This window comes from Sitophilus oryzae, unplaced genomic scaffold (genome assembly GCF_002938485.1).
Source record: "Sitophilus oryzae breed Bouriz unplaced genomic scaffold, Soryzae_2.0 scaffold_1189_pilon_pilon, whole genome shotgun sequence".
Lineage (NCBI taxonomy): Eukaryota > Metazoa > Arthropoda > Insecta > Coleoptera > Curculionidae > Sitophilus > Sitophilus oryzae.
This window is the reverse complement of record NW_022145825.1, coordinates 677,262-698,596: the sequence shown is the minus strand read 5'-3', so window position 1 is coordinate 698,596 and position 21,335 is coordinate 677,262. Positions and strand designations below refer to the sequence as shown.

General features: G+C 32.0%; 2 protein-coding genes and 1 long non-coding RNA gene across 5 annotated transcripts; 1 reads left to right on the top strand and 2 right to left on the bottom strand.

Moving 5' to 3' along the window:
- Positions 1 to 193: 193 nt before the first annotated feature.
- On the top strand, positions 194 to 12,189 carry LOC115891655 (voltage-dependent anion-selective channel-like). Of its 3 annotated transcripts, none has more exons than XM_030912189.1 (5): positions 194 to 423; positions 1,951 to 2,282; positions 6,977 to 7,204; positions 8,649 to 8,869; positions 11,656 to 12,189. In XM_030912189.1, exons 1-5 carry the CDS (start codon positions 244 to 246, stop codon positions 11,745 to 11,747), a joined length of 1,053 nt encoding a protein of 350 aa, XP_030768049.1. In that variant the 5' UTR covers positions 194 to 243; the 3' UTR covers positions 11,748 to 12,189. The 3 variants fall into 3 exon arrangements, with proteins under 3 accessions (XP_030768049.1, XP_030768050.1, XP_030768051.1); XM_030912190.1 differs by having other exon boundaries at positions 198 to 423; positions 8,661 to 8,869; XM_030912191.1 differs by lacking the exon at positions 194 to 423 and adding an exon at positions 933 to 1,105.
- An 816-nt stretch (positions 12,190 to 13,005) lies between these two features.
- On the bottom strand, positions 13,006 to 14,741 carry LOC115891653 (COP9 signalosome complex subunit 4). The gene is made up of 4 exons (XM_030912187.1): positions 14,421 to 14,741; positions 14,291 to 14,370; positions 13,299 to 14,231; positions 13,006 to 13,237 (listed from the first exon to the last, which is right to left on the bottom strand). The coding sequence occupies exons 1-4, from the start codon at positions 14,501 to 14,503 to the stop codon at positions 13,104 to 13,106; spliced, it is 1,230 nt and encodes a 409-aa protein (XP_030768047.1). The 5' UTR covers positions 14,504 to 14,741; the 3' UTR covers positions 13,006 to 13,103.
- A 4,307-nt stretch (positions 14,742 to 19,048) lies between these two features.
- On the bottom strand, positions 19,049 to 21,276 carry LOC115891625. Its single transcript, XR_004051886.1, has 3 exons — positions 21,225 to 21,276; positions 20,737 to 21,112; positions 19,049 to 19,188 (listed from the first exon to the last, which is right to left on the bottom strand). It is a non-coding gene; the product is annotated as an uncharacterized LOC115891625 (long non-coding RNA).
- Between the last annotated feature and the right edge of the window lie 59 nt (positions 21,277 to 21,335).

Below are 21,335 nucleotides of genomic sequence, written 5' to 3'. Positions count from 1 at the left end.
ACTATAAAAATATTTTTCCTTTTCAAATATAGGAAGGCGGTATTTATGGTAATATGGATTTTTAAAATATATTCATGTCTTGAATTATACTTATAATCGATTTTTAGGGGTACATTAATTTGAAAGAAGTACCAGAAGCCTTCTGGTATCTGCGATATTTAAACAATTGACTACCTAAATATGTCACAATTTAGGATGGATATGTCAAAAAATTAGTTGAAGAAGTTACTTTAAAAAAATAAAATGGATAATCCGTGTAAACCTCCCATCGAAGAAAAACATTACAACTGTCCTCGGATAGTGGAAACAAATTTAAAAAGTGATTCAAAACGCGGTGAGGTCCGCCAAGTAGAATGCGGGAAAGGATTTGGTTTGTTTGGTGGAAAAAAAAATGATGAACCACCACCACCTCCACCACCGGTGGTAAGCTTCAATATATAATAATTTATTTAAAAATATAGTTTAATATGGCGAGTAGTCATGTTCTATAATTCAAAAAAGGTTATATGTATTATTTAAATACTAAAACAGGTATGTCAAAATACAATAGTACTGTGATAAATTTAATTATACCGATTATACCATGATTATACCCTACCATTTCATAAATAGGTAAGTCAGTAAAAGTTAAATAAGAAATTTAAACAGAAATTTAGATTTTTGCGCAACTTTTCGTAGAAAGAAAAACCCTAAAAATATATGAAGCGATGTTGCCATGATCAGAGTCCATTATATCGTTTTTTTTTAATTGTTAATTTTCTTTTGGAAAAATATTTTAAATTACAATCAAGAACGTATTTTCAATTGTTTTTCGTCATTAAATCTCAAAGTTATCAACTTAAGCTTTGAATCCGTTGATAACCATTTTGATTTTATGCCATGTTGCAGACAACTTTTTCTCGTGATAGAAAAGGATAACCGTTATCTTATTCACTCTAGCTCGTCCAGCTGAATGAATGATAATTTTAACATTGCCGGTCCGGGTGGTGCTCTACGTTTGCGTTTGCGATTTTGTGCTGTGTCTTTTTGCCCGATTTTAACTAAATCGGCTAGGTAGTGATAGACAAATTTATCAAAAAAATACCTTTTTAGTCGTCAATATTCCGTAAGTGTTTCTATATTTTCTTATTGCATTAATTCACTTTACGTCATGGCCTACTTGCTCATTCCATGCGATCATTTATTAGGTTGAACCGTTTTTTTAATAAAATTTTAAAGTCTATTTAGAGAATGACCACCGTTTTTGCTGGTATTTTCCATGGTAATATGTTAAATACCGTGATTACTGGAAGGATACTAATAAATTTCAACTTTAATTGATTATGTAAGAAAATGGTTGAACCTCAAATCGATATTTCTAGAATTTTTATGGCACGAACTTTGTACTGTCTATAAATTTATTCCCTAAAATATCCCAATTCAAAAATTAAAAACATATTTCTTGCAATTTGAACGGTGAAATGAGCGTATTTAAATAAAACAATCCTATTTCTTTTTATCCTTGTGACATGGCGTGACCCCGTGTGTTTCTCGCAAATTGGTCGAAAGATGGAGGCACTAGCGAATTTCAGTTAAAATCGCATTAATTTTATAATAGTTAACTGTTTAATTTTATTTAAATTTATTAATATGTGGAAGATTTAATTTTAATTTAGTAATATTTGCTAAGTAGTTTTTTTTTTATTTTAAGTTCATTGTCGTCATTGGTTTTAAATTTACTAGAAATTCTTTTTATATATTTTAATAAGTGACTTCATAAAAAAATCTACGGAAAAAATTATGTAACGAACAAATTATCTAGTGACACTTGAGGGGTTTTACACGTTTTTTTTTAATTCCTCGTTTTCGAGTTTAGATAATTATAGATTTGGCAACAACTAATGAGATCCCGTACCCACCTTTATTTATCTTGATTGCTTATCAGTATGCGCTGGATTTAAATAATTTCAGCCAGAAGAAGACATGTCTCCTCCGCCATACTCCGACTTGGGCAAAAAAGCCAAAGATGTGTTCAACAAGGGCTACCATTTCGGTCTGATCAAACTCGACTGCAAGACAAAGTCCAGCTCGGGGGTGGAGTTCAGCACGGGGGGCACGTCCAATCAGGAGTCGGGCAAAGTGTTCGGTTCGTTGGAGACCAAGTACAACGTCAAGGAATACGGTCTAACCTTCACCGAAAAATGGAACACAGACAACACCCTAAGCACCGATTTCACCGTTAAGGATCAGGGTTTGGAGGGCCTGAAACTTGGTGCCTGCTTAGATTTCGCACCACACACAGGGTAAGACAGTGTATTTTTTCTGGAGTAGGCTGTGGTTTGTCCGGTGAATGATTACGTGACATGTGACAGTGACAGTTGATGTCTGAAGTCTCAAAATTTCAGATTCTTTCACTGGACATACTATATCATGAGAGTTTTTTTGAATAACTATTATTATTAGCAGGTAAAGTCTAAGAATATAACTAAATTATTTTAACCGTTTTTCTTTAGAGCACTGTATCATATCAAGGGTTTAAATATCAGTGCGGGACATAAAACTATACAGGATTGGGGTACACTCGAGACAAAGTCTTTGTGGAGAATTTCGTATGTGTGAAATATCTATTTTTTTTTTATAAAAATTAACCAAAAAATATCAGAGGTAGTTTTTTGTCGATCTATGTTTCATTTAAATAATTTAATTTGTGGGCAAAATAGGATTTTTTCTTAGATTTTACGTTGCTACAGAATGTTCAGCGATCGTTCATCGTTACGTCATCATTATTATTTGTCAAATGTGAGATTTAGGGTGTGTCTGAGATCAGTTCATATTTATGTTTATATTTTTTAATTTTGACATTGATCGATGTTCGTCATTAAAATTATAACCCCAAATCAAATGCCAGTGACAATTACTAAAAAATAATATGCAGTAATTTACGAAATACCGTAATGACGTCACCAATCCCTGTTATCTAATTGGCAAATAAGTGATTTAGTCGACATTATATGACGTGACAGTGAAGGATGACTGAACATCTATGAGTACGTTCCACTAAGCACTCATAACGTTCACGCTCAAGATCGCGATTTTTTCCGTTACACTTGCTTGCGAGCGTTACAATCATAAACTCAAGTGGAATGGGTTATGGGGCGTTTTAAACGTCAATCCTGGTCAGTGTATGTAAATAAGATGTAAATAGTAAATAATAGTCAAAATCACAGAAGAGAGTTCAAAAAATCTGTCTCAAAAAAAAAGAAATCAAAATGTCTTTGGCGACAGTTGGATATATTTGGTGCATCGGAATGTGTCTGAAACTTCTTCATCTAGTTCAGACAAATAGTGGAATGCAATTTTACAAAATCGTGATCGTAAAAAGCGAAAACTTAGGCCACGTATTATTGGCTATGAGAATCTATGAAAATTTTTATCTTAAGTGTTTTGTCTAAGTTTTAAAAATTGCGCCAAAATTCCTCAACGTCCACTTCGAACCCATCTGAATATTAGGATCGAAGTTGTGAGCTCGCGTGAGCGAAAATAATGACGTCATTAGGGAGTTTTCGTTGCTTACAAATTGCAATTCCGGTTAACGCTAATTGACAACTTTGACATTTCAATTTCGATTATCGTATATCGTAACCGCTAGCTGCCGATATTGTACGGACGTTAGCCAAGGCCGTTAACATAGCGGTACGCATGCGCACTAGCGCAGTAGAAGCACAACATTGAAAAATACAGATCTAACCTAACCTCATTCTATTTTGTTTATGTTTTGATTATTTATTCTATCTGTGTTAAACTCGTTGGGAATTCTTAGTGATTCAGCTAATCGAGGAATGTCTTTTTTTTTCAAAGCGGAAGTTAGGTTTGCACTCTTGGTCAGATAATATTTCTAGGTTGAACTCCCCATAAAGTTCTGCTCGATATTCGATGTTGTTTTCAAACCCTTCCAACAGCATAGCATCCTCCAAATCCGATTCATCACTAGAGTCCAATAAAATTAAATTGTCCATCCTATATAGCGATACCCAATAAAGTCATATAAAGCACTTTCAAACCAAATAACAATACAAAAATCAAAACACTACGCTACGGGCTGTGCTTAGCTGTCAGTTTTCGGTTATCGTATCGTATGTCGGCTCCGAACCGATGAACCGAAAGTCCGAAAACTGTTTTTTTATCTGTCAAAATAGCGGTTATGGTGACGTATCCGTTAACCGTACCGTTGAATTTTTTTAAAGCAACGAAAACTCCCTATTAGTGACGTTTTCGCCGCGACCACAACGTCCACGATCGTCATGTGGAACGACTGAAGGCATATTTTGAGCATTATGAGCGCTTAGTGGAACGCACTCTATATGTTGTGGAAATTGTCTCTATTAGGGTGCATCCACACTATCCTAGAAACGGCGTAACGACCTTGAATAGACTTTCAGTAATTCTATTGGCTGAAATTTTTGACAGATGAATTTGACAGATAAAATTTCTGACAGATGAATTTTTCAGCCAATAGAATTGCTGGAAATCGATTCAAGGTCGTTACGTCGTTACGCCGATACGCCGTTTCTAGGATAGTGTGGATGCACCCTTCTATGGTTATGGGAAACCTTTTTGTTCAGTTAAACTAACATTTTTTTTGTATTAAATTATTATTTACTAATATTAGGTTTAAATATAATTTACGTTTTTATTGGAATTTTAATTTTTACATAAATATACAGGGTTGTTCACCACATACGACACGGAGTATTGTAGCTAAACGATGAGATTTTTACAAATTGTAAGTTTTGAGTTCGATGAAGGACTATTAGAGGTACAATTTAAAAATAATTTTACAAGATACAGAGTGTCCCAAATAAGTAAAAAATATCAAAGTTGTATTTTTTTAAATGGAACACCCTGTATATCATTACATTTTTAGTTTCTACGATTAAAATGGTAATGATATACTAATAAATAATCTAAAATGTCAATATACCATGGATATATTGATAAATGAGGTCTAAATTATAAGAAAATGCATTTTCTACGAAAACTTGAAGGGATAGCTAAAAAATGGTATAATACAATTTGATAGACAATTTAATTGTGCATCTGATTCTCCTAAAATATACAGGGCATTCCATTTAAATTAAAAAAGTTATTGCCGTTTGAAGCTAATAATTATTTAAAATAAATTTTTAGACACTCTGTATAAGGTAGTATTATTTTTATTATTGCAACACAATAACTGATCAATAAATAAACTTCATTAAATATTTAGTATTAAAAACATTGATACCCTTGGAAAATGAAGCTTTAAATTTTTACTGCAATTTCACAAAATTGAAAATATTTCAAAAACAGTAAGGTTTAAGTATAATAAACCTTAATCAAATTTACCTTTATTTTAATCGTAGAAACTAAAAATGTAATAATATACAGGGTGTTCCATTTAAAAAAATACAACTTTGATATTTTTTATTTATTTGGGACACTCTGTATCTTGTAAAAATATTTTTAAATTGTAGCTCTAATAGTCCTTCAACGAACCCCAAACTTACAATTTGTAAAAATCCCATCGTTTAGCTAAAATACCGTGTCGTATGTGGTGAACAACTCTGTATTTACTTTGCTAGAAATGACATACCTACTTCAAAAATCGGTCAGAAATTTTTGAATTGATGGATATACAGGGTGGTCCGAACTGTATTCCGGAAACTTTCTGCAGATAAAAATAAGTAAAAAACTTCGTATAAATGTATGTCATAAAATGCTTACTTTCGGAAATACAGGGTGTAGAAGTTTCATTTTTATTTCGATTTTTTCCAAATAATTTATGAAGTAACCTGAATATTTGGATGAAAATTGGTGTCTGGGAGTTTTTTGACATGAGAAATTTGGATTTTGATGTCAATATGACTCCTATTTGTAGGGGGCGCCACCTACATGTGTTTTAACTGTTTTGAAGAGTAATAACTTTTCGTTCGTAGCTGTATAAAACTACTGAGTGAAAAAATATAAATTCCTGTGATTTTTTACGTAAAAAATATCTCTTGGCAAAAATCTCTACGAGCAACCGTTCTCAAGATATTTATTTAGAATGTGTGGAAATAGTCAATACATCTCTGTAAGCTAAACATTTAACTGAAATGATTAATTTAAGTTTTTATTTTTTTTAAATTAATTATAAATTTTTCTTCGAAAGAATGTTGAAAAAACCGAGGAAAAAACAGTTTCTGTTGAACTTTTGGCACAAAAACATTTCAAATTTCTGAATTCGGTCTAATAACTATTTAGTCAACATGTTTAATTTATGTCAATGATGAGAGGTATTGATAATTTCGATTCCAAATATCTCGAGAACCATTACTCTTAGCCATTTTTACCAAAAAACATCGTGAATGTATATTTTTTTACTCAGTAGTTTTATACAGGTACAGACAAAAAGTTGTTACTCTTCAAACCAGTTAAAAAATATATAGGTGGCGCCCTCTACAGGTAGGAGACATTGACATCAAAATCAAATTTCTCATGTCAAAAAACTTCCAGACACCAATTTTCATCTAAAAGTTGATGTTACTTCAGAAATTATTTGGAAGAAATCGAAATAAAAATGAAACTTCTACACCCTGTACCTCCGAAACTAAGCATTTTAGGACATACATATATTTATACGAACTTTTTTTACTTTAGGCAATCCGGGGACATACTGTATATGTGTTATATGAACCATTTTTTATAGTTATCATTTTAAACGTTACAACAGCAAGTGTAACAAGCAAGTAGGATTAATTTTTTATAGTTTATAGGAAACATTTTTATATCTTTTACAGTTATTTCTCGATTTATTATAAGTTTTTAACCAAGATGATTTTTTTAATTTAAATCACACAATTAAAATTTCAAAATCCGCTCGATTTAAATCAAGTTGATTTAAATCTTTGCACCCTGCCCCAGACTATTATTTCCTTCCTAAAAGAATAATCTACACGTTTTTCTTGCCTCCGCGCAGACAGAAGACCGGAAACGTTAAAGCCGCCTTCCAGAACCCCCAGGTGGCGATAAACGCCGACGCCGAATACACCCCGGAAGGTCCCAAGGTCCTCGGTTCGGTCGTGTTGGGCTACCAGGGCTGGTTGGCCGGCGCCCAGGCCGGTTACGACATCAACAACAACAAGCTGACCAAGAACAACTTCGCCCTGGGTTTCAGCTCCGGCGACTTCACCCTACATACCAATGTGTAAGTTGATTGTTTTATTTGTTTTACATTTTTATATTGAATAATTTACCGTTAAAAACATTTATATTTTGTTTCCAATCAAATAGGGCTTTATGAAGTCGAGATTATTTTATATTAAAGAATGATAATGTAGTGTATAAATGTCATTAAACTACTAGGAAGGTTACGTGATAATTATATAGGACTAATCAGGCTTGGCGCATTCACCGCCGGTGCTGCCATCATCGGAGAAAATCCTAAACAACTAGTATATACATATACACGGGTTTAAATAGCGAGTATACGAAAAATTTATTATACACTCACTGGCAAAAAAACCGGCAACTAAAAACTAGTCTCAATTTCAAAGTTGGATTTCTCGCGAACCACTCATTAGATTTTAATTATTGTTTTTTTAAATTGTAAATTAATTCCTTCTTAACGGATGCTACGTCAGCAATTTTTATTCCGAATTTATTTTGAGCATATACAGGGCACAACAATAAGACGAAGTTTTTTGCCCGTACTTTGTAACACCCAGTAGGGTGCAGCAGCTGTAGTACTATTGCTAAATCAAATCACATTGTAGCCTCATCTTTTATGAGCATTTTGTTTTTTTAATCATGACATTATCTCTGTTTGTATTAGAGATACGCTGCTTTTCGCTGCGGTCGGAATTTTTTGAAATCAACTGAAATGCACCATGCCTATTATTATTTAAAAATTTATCATTTGCTTTTAAAAATGTAATTGGAGATCTTGCTGGTCTTTGTTCTTTTCACAATATCTTAAAGAGATGTCAAACGTATACATATAACTACATATACTCGCCTAATCTCTAAAAAGTGACGCCCACGTGACGCCCAAACAGTGAAAGAGAAATATGGAATTTCACCCGGATTTAACTGCGCATGCCTTACCTGAAGAAGTTTACATTGGTCGGTGTTTTTAAAGGGAAGTGGTTGATTAACATTCACCTAACCTTGAATTTTATTTATATTTTTATTATTCATAACACATTATCATGGAGCTGGAAAAATATCAAAAAACAGTTGGAAACAATAAGCTAAACAAAACCACTCTTTTACACGCACAAATAAAAAGTAATCCAAACAGAACTAAAACAACAATCAATGGGAGTTTGGCGCAATCGCAGTTCAATCGATATCCGGGTGAAATAGACTTATGCAGCGTTAACATGGAGCTGAGTTATGTTGTCTTTTTCTTACGGCACGGAAATAGCACACGGGGTTAAATAGGGAACACTGAGTATATTTAGTTATATGTATATGATGTCAAATTTAGTGTCATCTGACGATTCTTTAGTTCCATATGTGGATATAATCTACTCTATTTCCAAAAAGGGTATAGTATAACGACTATTCAACAGAAACCCTAAAGGGCACTATTTTATGTAAATCTAAGCACACCCTGTTTAAACCGAGCGACTGTTCTAACCGTTTAGCGATTGGATTAGTGACGACGGGCAGGAGTTTGGCGGCTCCATCTACCAGAAGATCAACCCCAGCCTGGAGACGGGCATCTCCCTCAACTGGTCGTCGGGCAGCAGCAACACGAAGTTCGGCATCGGCGCCAAGTACGACCTGGACAAGGACGCGGCGGTACGTTTCAAGGTCAACAACGCCAGCCAGATCGGTCTGGGATATCAGCAGCGTCTGCGCGAAGGTATGCCTTATTTTTTATTTTTTTTTTATATCTACACAGTCGAAGAGTGAATACTTTCAGTAAAATAATATGTATAGTATTTCCAAAGTCAATTGGATGTAGCGAGACTCTTAATTCCTTAGTGCCGACAAAGGCACCGACAAATACAGTCCTGAAATTAAAAGAGTCCCAGTCTATTCCAACTGACTTCAGATAAACTATACAAGGGCATGAAATATATAGTTCATATCAAATAAACTATTAGTAACGTGATTAAGCTTGACCGGCACAGCGTTGACCACTTTTACATATTTTCTTTTAATCAAAATATTTTAGAAAAACAAAAAAAAAATTAATTATAAATATATAAACAGTTATTATTTACATCAACAAAACTCACCTCCTTAATAGCACATAACGGACATAAAGGGCCATTACTACCGCTTTCCCGTTCAAAATATTCTAATAAAGTTACAATGAGTTTTTTACGGCTATTAAGCTATATTTTACACTTTGCACTAAAAGAGGTTCTACAAAGAACAATGTTCGACTGCAAGGTCTACTGGTTAAACATTTTTAAGCTTAAAGTATTACAAGACAATTCATTTAAACCAAAAACTCGTAATACAAAACTAAAGTATCAAAACGAATGAGGTTCCAGTCGATATTACGGACACTAAAAACGTTAAAATTTCCATACAGATTAGGTAGTAACATCGAATATTAGCACTTTACTACATTATATAGATGTGGATTGACCTAGTTTAAGCACAAAAATTCAAGAAAACCTCTTTGTAAGCGTAAAAATTAAGAAAATACATGTCTTTACAATATTCCGAGCTAACAACCATTGATTTTTTGATTGACAGTTGATCGACGGCCTTCGTATGCTATTTGCGACGTTGTCAATATAATTATTTTATATAATTTTCTAATGAAGTGAGGTTATGTTACATATTCTTTTAGGGGTTCTGTGGTTTTGAATGTTTGGCTAGCTTTTCTTTGTGGAGGGTGTTAAGCTGTGGTTTTTATATTTTAATAATTAACTGATTTTGCAAAAATATTATTAGATTGGTTAGCATTTGGGTTGCTTTGGTTAGGTTTTCTATGGTGAGGGGGGTTAAGCTGTGTTTTTTTTTATATTTTAATACGAATCTGAGTGCTTTCAATGATTTAATTTTAAACACAGATTTTAAAATAATTCATTTGTTTTCACCGTGATGGCGCCACCGTAGGAGCCGTTCCTCCGGCGATCGGCACGTGAAAAATTGGCGTAAAATAGACGGCAACGTCGCACAGATTTTTGACACCTGTCATAATGTTTGTGCCATTTGTCAAAATTCCTCCGCAGCATCAAATAGTACCATCATTTTATTTCAATATTTTAAAATTTACTGGATAATCCGCAAATTTTTTTGGTTTAAATTACCTACTAAAACACGTACTTTTCAGGACAATTTTTGTTTTTTTAAAATTCTTGTGTCCGTAAAGTCGAACGGACCCACGAATGACAATAAATGTGACAACTTGACATTTTTTACAGCAGAGCTACTACCTGAATTCCCAGCGGGAAATTTAAATTCCAATTAGGCAGTCCGGCGACGAATATGTTGCCATGGTTGGCAACAATTAATTTAAAAATCGCGCCCTTGATTATGTAACTAAAAGTTTAATTGGTATTGAATATAAGTGTTAATTTTTTTGATCAAACTCTTTGGAAAGGATCACCTTTTGGAAATAATTGTTCACTGAACAGGCTGCCTGTTCCTGTTCTTAAGAACTGTTCCGTTGTTTTCTTAACAACCTTAATTTTTTTATTTGTGGGTATGCCGAAAAAATATCACTCTTTTTTAACTGAATAGCAAATTATCCCATTTTATTTTTATATTATTTTTGGCCTGTATATTTTTTCAATTATTTATTAATGATCAATAAATTTTCGTATCAAACATGCTTTGATTTTGACTGTTAAGCATATTCTGACATACTTTTGCTTTATCATGTTTATCTGTCATCATTCAAGACACGCTTGATCATAAAACTTTTTGATCACATTGTACCAATGACTAAAGAATCCAAGGACAAATAACACCCGAGAGCAAATTGTTACCATGCCACCAAACAGTGCCATGGTACATATTTTTCTTAACTAAAAAACGTATTAAAATGTTAACAAAAGGTACAAAAGTTTATATCGATCCTGGCTCTTTCTTATCGCTACGGCTTTTACACTTGAAAGCTGATCAACTAATCACCATTGTAATAAAGTTTATACAAAGTTCACTACACACAAACTATTAAAAATCGCAAAAATTCGCGCTGATGACTCATTCGTTGCCATCAACAAAATGGCGAAAAACTAACGTCACAAAATCTGCTTCAGCCCGTATATGAGCGTTACATGTTCTTGTATTCTTTAGTCATGGCAGTGTACCGTATGATCGAAAAGAAACGCTGTCTAAGACGGCTGAGGAATAACAATCAATGATAATTTTGGCGACGTCAATCTCTAGACGTGGTTAGCTAAAAATTAGAGAACAACGGCATACGGTCAAGTCGCCCGCTGCTGGCACGTATACGTAGACGTAAAGCATCTTTTACGTGTATAAAAAATAAAAGATATAAGAAATGCGCATGCGTACGTAAACGTTTACGTGTTTGTAGGCCGACTCGACCGTATGCCGTTGTTCTCTATTGACATAAAACTGAAGCCTTGCCAAAATTACCATCGCTTGTCATTCCCCAGCCGTCTTTGACGCCGTTTTTTTTCGATCGTATAATATATTGGTTTAAATTGTTTTTTTCAGGTGTCACTCTTACTCTGTCCACCCTGATCGACGGGAAGAACTTCAACCAGGGCGGTCACAAAATCGGTTTGGCCCTAGAATTAGAGGCTTAAACACTCTCCTCGTTCCACGTTATACACTAGACCCCACTTGCGTATTAAGCCGCTGTATTGTAGATAATATATAATTGTTTTACTGGAACATTTAGTATTAAAAAGATACAATTTTTTTTGTATGTTTTCTTCATTCAAATCGGACACTTTAACAGACTACAATATCGTATAGGGATCGTCGTGTGTGTAACAAAACGATACGGGCAGATCCCTTTTCTTTCTCGGTGGGTATTTGTTTTCATTTCAAAAGGGCAAAGGGACTGGTAGTAAGAGTATATACTATATATAAAAAGGCGAGTTAATTTATATGTCTCTGTTATACAGCTACACGATTATTTTTGTCCAACCTGATTTTTTTGTTTTTATAAATACTTATGTATCGCAATACCTTTTTTGCTTTAAAACAAATCTTTATTGTTAATAAAGAAGTTTAATTTCTAAACAATGTTTTATTTCTCTATATTGCCTCACAAAAGGTAATTTAAAGGTAAATGTCCTCCTATTAGCCAGAGAAGGTTTTGACAGACGACGTCACGTGTCCAAGAAATGACAGAAGAAAATACAATTTACCAGTAGGACAGACTATACATATTTTTCGAAGTTGGTATGAAATGAACAGAATGGATCCTGTGAGGGTGCAGCCACACTATCCTAAAAACGGCGTAACGGCGTAATGACCTTGAATAGATTTCCAGTAATTCTATTGGCTGAAATTTTTGACAGATGAATTTGACAGATAAAATTTCTGACAGATGAATGTTTCAGCCAATAGAATTACTGGAAATCTATTCAAGGTCATTACGCCGTTACGCCGATACGCCGTTTTTAGGATAGTGTGGCTGCACCCTGAGAGAATATATAACAAATATACGAAAAATCAAAAGTTGTAGTCATTTCCGGTGAAACCGGAAGTGACCGAAAACAATTGAATGCTTCAATCAGTCCTAATTTATGTCATATACTAAGATACCAAATCTCGTTTTTTTTAACTGAAAAAAAAATTAAATAGTTATAGGGGTTAGCCACTTTTGAGACGCACCCGGTATAAGCTGATTTGAGTAAAAATAGAGCTGAAGCTTTGGCTGAACTTAGTTGAAATACATACTAGGTATTTTAGCCCTAAAAAGCTAGTTTTTACACTAAGATAAATCCACCCATCCCTTATATTTAAAAAAAATCAACTGATTTGAATAAACAGTCAGCTCAATTCAAATTTATTAATATAAAATGTTATTTAGTTTAAAGACAACCTTACATATATATTTTCTAACTTTTATTTATGTAATATTATAATTTATAATAGAAAAAAGAAATGAAATTTATCACACACAATGTTTGAAATAAATGAACACATTTTTAAGAAACCATTTGTTCTTCCATAACTTTTGCCAGCCATTCCGGATGAGCCTTGGCGATCTGTTCGATGATCGAATTAACTTGATAGCAAAGAGACTGAATTTGTTTATCCCACTGCGGTAACATTTCTCGAGCTAAAAATAACAAAAATGTATATTTTTTCTATTATACTATGGTGAAAAGAATGTAATTTACTTTCAAAATGAACAATGGAATCAATCTGATCAATATATCCATGCATACGTCCCTCTGTTATCATCTGACTTGCAATTTTTTCAGCTTTCGAAGGGTTGATTTCCAGCAAAGCCCCCAATTCTTCAAAACTGATATTGTTATACAGCTTGCTTGCTGAAAGTAAATTGTGTTCTATAACAGCCCTGTCCAGAATAGTAGAACCATCCATTGTAGTTGCTTTTTGGTGTGGCTGAAGTAGTGCTTCAAAATCTCTCAATTCAGATCTACGAATAATCCTTTCTAAATACATTTTCTCCAAAATTCCAACAGCCGGTAATTGTTGACAACGTTCATCCTTAAATAATGTTGCTAACATTCTAGACCTTTGTTGTCCTGCAGAAGCTAAAACTGTACATATCAATGCATTTCTTAAAGCAGTCATTCTCTCATCTTCATGAACAATATTTCTGTAGGACAATTCATTGTATCTTTGAGCTGCTTCAATGAACTTCCTGCGGTAATCCAGAACTCTGGCATAACATACTTTATAATATACTTGTAACTGTTCATTCCTTGACTCGGCTTGTAATAATGAAGCTCTGTTAATAAAAGCTTCAGCTTGTACGGGATCATCATCTTCTAAGTATAGTCTGGCTATTTTCAAGTAGGTTTCTAACTTATAGTCAACTGTGTACTGTTTCTGACCAGTTTCTAGAGGTATTCCAACTAAAACAGCTGCTGCTTCTCGCCAATTCTGGTTACGTTCATAAATATCAGCCAAGTGCTGTCGAATGCTTGCAACTTGCTCTTCAAATGAGATTACACGCGGTTGTACCTTTTCAAGCATATAATGACACACTGCCTTCGACACATCGTCAGGAAGCTTCATAAGATGACTGCTGATTTCTGTTAAGATCTGACGTGATATCACCAGACTCACATTCTCATTAACAACTAAAATTAAGGACTTTGTTAAAAAAGGAAATCTGGGTTAATTTAGAGAGTATACTTACTAGCTTCTATGAAAATTTGCAAACCATCTACGAGATCTTTGTTAGTTTCTTTCAAGATAATGTCCAATGTACTACGATACCTAAAAGATAAGTTATAGAATGTATAGGGGTATATAGTACCTGTACGTACTTTTCGGCCTGTTCTTTATGCGAACCTCCGCTTAGGATGTTATTTTGGAGTGTTATACGAATATTGTTTGCTTTTCCAGACATTTTTTCGGTGTTTTGTGTTTGACGTAAAATGACACATAAAGCAAAACAAGAAAAGTTAGGTTACTGTTGAAGTCTTCTTATTTTTAGATTTATTTGGCTTCAAACAGAATGCGGCGAAGTCAGATAAGTTTGAAGTCCTATTGCTACAAGGTTATTAGACTCTAAAGAGTCTAATAATCTTGCTATTGCCGTATTTGTTTATTTTAACTGTTGTCTTTGTCGGTATACCTCTTTGTCTAATAAGTAACCATAGATTTTAATTTGGACTCTCCTTTCGATTATATTTTTCTAGGCTCTGGCCAAATGACCCATATGAGTTCAAGCCATTTAAAAGGAAAGAAGAGAGAATATATATCTAATCTGTGGTTGGCTATGTTTTGAACCATAAATATAAAAAAGAAGAAGAACACTCCTTTATTCTGTGGATACTGTTCTTTTAAGGCCTGAAATACGAAAAAGAAGAAGAGTGTTGGTGGCGCCATTGTGAAAAAAGTGACAAAATTTTGAACTAAAGTGCTTCCAAGGTTGCCAAGGTATTAGCGAAATCTTGAAACTAATCTAAGTCAACATTTTTTTAAATATAAAATGAATTGAACCGTTAAAAACAATGATAAATCTAATAAACATATAATACAAACTTTGTTTGAGTAGAATAAATAATATATTTTCTTTTAAGCGCAGTATTATTTATGCAGCAAAAATCACTATTTTTTTCTAGATGTGTTCAATCTGACAACGTTGACGTACGAGATTTTCCGTTGTTTAACAGCAAGTCGTTGTCGCTGGTACTGTTTTTCTGATTTTTTAATAGAAAAAGTGGTTTTTCTGTGCACTATTTGAGTTTATTCTGTTCCTTAAGGCGTGTTTAATCTCCTCAAATGTGAGTATCCATTATTTTGCCTGTTATCTGTAGAAATTTTTCACTTTAAAATATTTCAATTACATCATCATTAAATCCTTATATATTTGCTCAATTTTCATAATTTTCTTCTTCAAAATCGAGTATATGGAAATATAGATACATTCCTTGATGTCTCTATTGTACAATAAAAATAAAGTTACTTAGAATATAGCTTTATATTTAGAAATATTTGGTATTTTTTTGTCCTTTTTTTTGCAGAATTTAAAGATGTTTTTTTTTATTCCAAAACATAAAGATAATTTTTTAGGTGTTTGTTCGTATTTTAAGTCAGTGTTGCTATACCCAAAGGTGCCCTCAATTCTACTGATTTTTTTTTATTTTTATAATTCCTTGTATTAATTACTATTAAAAAAGTTCTTTATGTTACGAAAATTTCTATATATCTTTTAATATTTTAAGTACCATATAAATTAACTAGGTATATAGTATTTAAAGTAATAGAGTGGTTTTTAATCAAGCTTGTTAGTGATCAAATAATTAATTCTTTTTTTATACTTTTATTACAGAATCAATACTTTATCCAGAAGGGTAGCTAGAAGATACATATAGACATAGACATAAGGATGTCTGCCAACACATTGGAAAGGATCTCTGCCAGCACATTGGATTTTATATACTTTTTATATTACTATTCTTAATAGAATGTAGGTAATGTGTTAAAAAATAAACGAAACTGGTAATCTATGATAACAGAAAAAATAAAAATTATATTTTAACTGTAGATGTTTTTAGTTAATAAGTTTAATATATTATTTATAATTTATTGTAAGAAACCCTAGTGTAAGAATATGTTTTAGCCATTTCTTTTAATTAGTTAAAAATTATAACATGTAAATATATACTGAGTGTTACGAAATATCTTTTATCTGATGCGCTGAACAAAAGATAAGATCTTCCTTGTTTATATTTCTAAATAGAGTATTTTTAAATGTCAGATTTATTTAGCTGGAAAATGCCAAATAATATTTTTAGTGCACTTATGTATCTATCTCAATTATTATGTAGTTAAGTTTTTTTCCTAACGCGGCAATATACTATGTGATCGAAAAAAAAACGGCTATAAAATGAAGATTGCTGTCATTTTATATGTAAAAATAATTTTCAAATTGAAAAAAAAAATTAGGAAATGACGATATAAATGGGGGATCGTCATTTCTAAGCCAACTGGACGCCGGTTTTTTTTCTATCATACGGTATTATACTAGTGTAAAACAAATCATATAGCTTTATAAATGTTATTATAAACACTTTTTTAGGACTAAAATCCATAGTTTATAGATAACATATTATTGTGTACAATTAGCGAATTAATAGAATATAAAAGCATTAGAATTTATTATTAGATCCAATATACAGGGTGGTCCGAACTGTATTCCGGAAACTTCGGCAGCATATTCTGCAGATAAAAATAGGTAAAAAAGTTCGTATAAATGTATGTGCTAAAATGCTTAGTTTCGAAGATACAGGGTGGTGAAGTATCATTTTTATTTCGATTTTTTCCAAATAATTTCTGAAGTAACGTCAATATTTGGATGAAAATTGGTGTCTGGGAGTTTTTTGACATGAGAAATTTGATTTTGATGTCAATATGACTCCTACTTGTAGAGGGCGCTACCTACATATTTTTTAACTGGTTTGAAGAGTAATAACTTTTTGTTAGTACCTGTATAAAAGTACTGAGTAAAAAAATATACATTTACGGAGTTTTCTACGTAGAAAAGGTCTCTTGGTAAAAATCACTACGAGTAATAGTTCTCGAGATATTTGGAATCGAAATTATCAATACCTGTCATCATTGACATAAATTAAACATGTTGACTAAATAGTTATTAGACTGAGATCATAAATTTGAAATGTTTTTGTGCCAAAAGTTCAACAGAAACTGTTTTATCATTATTTTTTTTCAGAAAAATGTATAATTAATTTATAAAAATTAAAATTTCCCAAATTTATTATTTCAGTCAAATAACAATCTACTCAACGTGTTTATTTTGTGTCAATAATGACATGTATTGACTATTTCCATTCTAAATATTTTGAGAACGGTCGCTTGTAGCGATTTTTACCAAGAAATATTTTTTGCGTAAAAAGTTATGGAAATGTATATTTTTTCACTCAGTAGTTTTACGCAGGTGCGGACGAAAAGTTATTACTCTTAAAAACAGTTAAAACACATGTAGGTGGCGCCCCCTACAAATTGGGGTCATATTGACATCAATATCAAATTTGTTATGTCAAAAAACTTCCAGACACCAATTTTCATCCCAATATTCACGTTACTTCACAAATTACTTAGAAAAAATCAAAATAAAAATGAAACACCCTGTATCCCATTCTACACCCTGTATCTACGAAACTAAGCATTTTAGGACATACATTTATACGAACTTTTTTACATATTTTTATCTGCAGAATATGTTGTTGAAGTTTCCGGAATACAGTTCGGACCACCCTGTATAGCAATTATTTGTCATTTGATATGGCAAACCTATTCCAATATTTTTTAATAAATATTTTAACATATATTAAACATGTGTTTTATTGATAGTGAAAAACAGAGCTCTCTTATTATTAAATATAACAATGAAAAATAAAGTAGCAACCTAAAATATATAATGGAAAACTGTAAATAACAATAGAGTTAAGAACTATTATTCTGAAAAGTATATCTTATTACTGTTCAAAATAAAATTTTTGAGAACAATGCCACAAATCAAAAATATATACGTTAAGAAATATGATGATGTGAAAAATATATTTCATTTTTGTTCAAAATTAAATTTTTGATGACAAAAATATATAAGATTTGCTTGCCCCGTGCGAAATTTTTCAACACGTCTAACAAATTTTTAACAATACAGAGAAACACTGATTTTTGTTGACTCTAAAACTTTGACCTCGTTTCCGAAATTAAAACGCTAATAACTTCGTAATTAAAAGAGATATCGGGGCGCGCTTAGCGTCAATCGATAGAGAATTCAACCCTCTACCTATACACAAAATTATAACCCCCTACGACACCCTTTATTTTTTGGGCCAAAAATTTTCTAAGGTTAACCCCTTTGCTCATTTTTGCTCCAAAAAATAAAGTATGTCGTAGGGGGTTGTAATTTTATGTACAGATAGAGGGTTGAATTCCCTATCGATTGCCACTAAGCGCGCTTCGATATCTTAATTAGTTTTTGAGTAATTAATTTTTTTCTAAATGAGTCTAACTCTTCGAGCTCGTTGGCCAACGATTTTATTTTTAATTTACCTGAGAAAAATATTTTTAAAAATGCACATTTTTGCTGCTGGATTTGGCTGTTTTGAGGTAAAAGAAATCAAATCTTTATAGAATTTTGCATGGTTCTAGATTATGAACGAGTTCATATATTATTAAATTAATGTACTAATATTGGCAACTGGATTAATCATAGATTAAAAATATTTACTGAATTTATATAAGGATTTATATTTAAATTTTAAATATTTTGTTTTTTGTTTGTTTTGGCAACCAGTAATACACCAATATTTAATGTTAGCTGGGATTGTCTTAAATTAATTTTTCAAAGTATTAAAAGGAAACTCCATTAAAACTTTAATAAGATTTATTAGAAAAGAATAGTTTATAAATACAATTAATACATTATAAATTTATTGTTAGACATATACAGCATACAGCCCAAATAGCATAAGTCCTTGGATCGCTCCTTGATTTTTCCATACAATTTTTCTTCTGATGTATCCGGATGTTCATATTTCCAATAACTTGGGCGTACCTCTGAAAAAAATAAAAATATATTTATACAGGGTGATCCAGTGTACAGAAAGGGCGCTCCATATCAGGTTTTTGTTTAATATTTTCACTCAAATATATTTCACAATAATAACATAAGACCCAATGGTAGCGTATATTTCAACTAATAATATACCGTATGATAAAAAAAATGGCGTCCAGTTGCCTGGGAAATAACGATCGATGATATTTCCCATATAAATTTACATATAAAATGACAGTGATCATAATTTCATAGCCATCGCTGACGCCGTCCTTTTCGAGCATACGGTATAATTAATTTTCATAGATATACAGGGCTATTCAAATATATATTTACACCATAGTTATAGATTTCAAATGAAAGGTTGTATTTTTTTTACTTTTTGGGGACTTGCCAGGCAAGTTCTTATTCCATAAATATAAACACCATAAAGTTAACCTTTGTTGAGTGTTTTTGAAATATGACAATTTTTAGAGATTAAATCTTATATTTTTAATATCTTTTTAAAAATTATAGTCTAAAGCAACGTTTTTGAGAAAGTATTTTAAGGAAGCTGGCTCTTTAATATATCTTTTGCTATGCTCTCTGGAATAGCGTGCGAGTCGTCTGCCTGCCGATAGATGTTGCGTGCACTACTGCGCATTGAAAGAAGATCCTATATATTTTTTTATTTAGTCCGTTAAATTCTAGTATTGAATATAAATCTAACAAGTCTCCATAGTGCGGCGAGAAAACGTTCAGCTTAAAAAGCGAGAAGTTTAGAGTTCAATAAAGGCTCGAGGTATTTTTTTATATTTATTTTCGTTTATATTTTGATAGTAAAGTATTAAATAATTGTTTTTTTAATAACCAAAATTATTTAATACTTTAATATTAGAATATAAACGAAAATAAAATAAAAAAAAGTTTACTCTTAGCCAGTATTGAACTCTGAACTTCTCGTTTTATAGACTGAACGTTTTCGCGCAGCGCTATGTAGACTTGTTCGATTTATATTCAATACTAGTACCGTATGATCGAAAAAAAACGGCGTCCAGTTAGCTGGGAAATGAACATCGATGACATTTACCATATAAATTTACATATAAAATGACAGCGATCTTCATTCCATAGCCATCGCTGACGCCGTTTTTTCTCGATCATACGGTATTTAAATGACTAAATAAAAAGTAGTGAACGCAACGTCTATCGGCAGCCAGACGGCCTGCCCGCTGTTCCAGAGAGCATAGAAAGATATATCAAAGAGCCAGCTTTTTTAAATACTTGTTTTCCAGATGTTGCTAGTTCTCGTACTAATAGTTATACAAAATATATGCTAATTTGCTTAAGCTCTGTATATATTATACTTTATAAAATATATAAGTATGAAGTAACAATTATTATTAATATCATAAAAAATATTTATACAGTAAAAAGTAAAAGAACATAAAGATAATATGTATGTTTTCTAGCATATTATTATTATTTCGTTCACGCCTTGCACTATTCACTGTACAGAAAATTGTAACAAATTAAATAACACATTGGAACAATGTGAAAACAAAGTTTACCTTTTACCACTGCATCTCGTCATAACAATAATACATATCTAACAGTATAGAAGGACCATTACAATGATACAGCATAATAGTTTAATTTTCTGAAGAAGTAGTTGTACTAATTTAAAGGAAATATTTAAAAGCAGCGGATATGTTGTTTCAACAGAATTCCTCCAATCTTGTTGCTCCAGCTTTACTCTTTTTTGGTACACAGAAAGCAGAGAAGAGTACAATTGGTGAGGTTTTCTTATGAAATTCTGCTCAAGTTAACTTCTTCCCTAAAGAGAATCTCATTTCTTTCCATTTTTCTTGATGTATTCTTCATTCTTATCTTCCATAAGAAGCTTTCATTACTGTATTATTACCAATGTCTATTACATATCTGTATCTGTAATAAAAAATGTTACCATATACTTCATTGTCTTCACACTTAAAAATACGAATGGTAGAGAAATAATATTAAAGTTAGTTATAAAGTATATTATATCTATATATCATACATTTTAATTTAACCAGCAGATATATAAACTCATTTAGTTTATTTTTATCCATAATTTTTAGAAACAAAAATCATATTTTCTAGGGTTAGAATTAAAATTAGTATAACATAA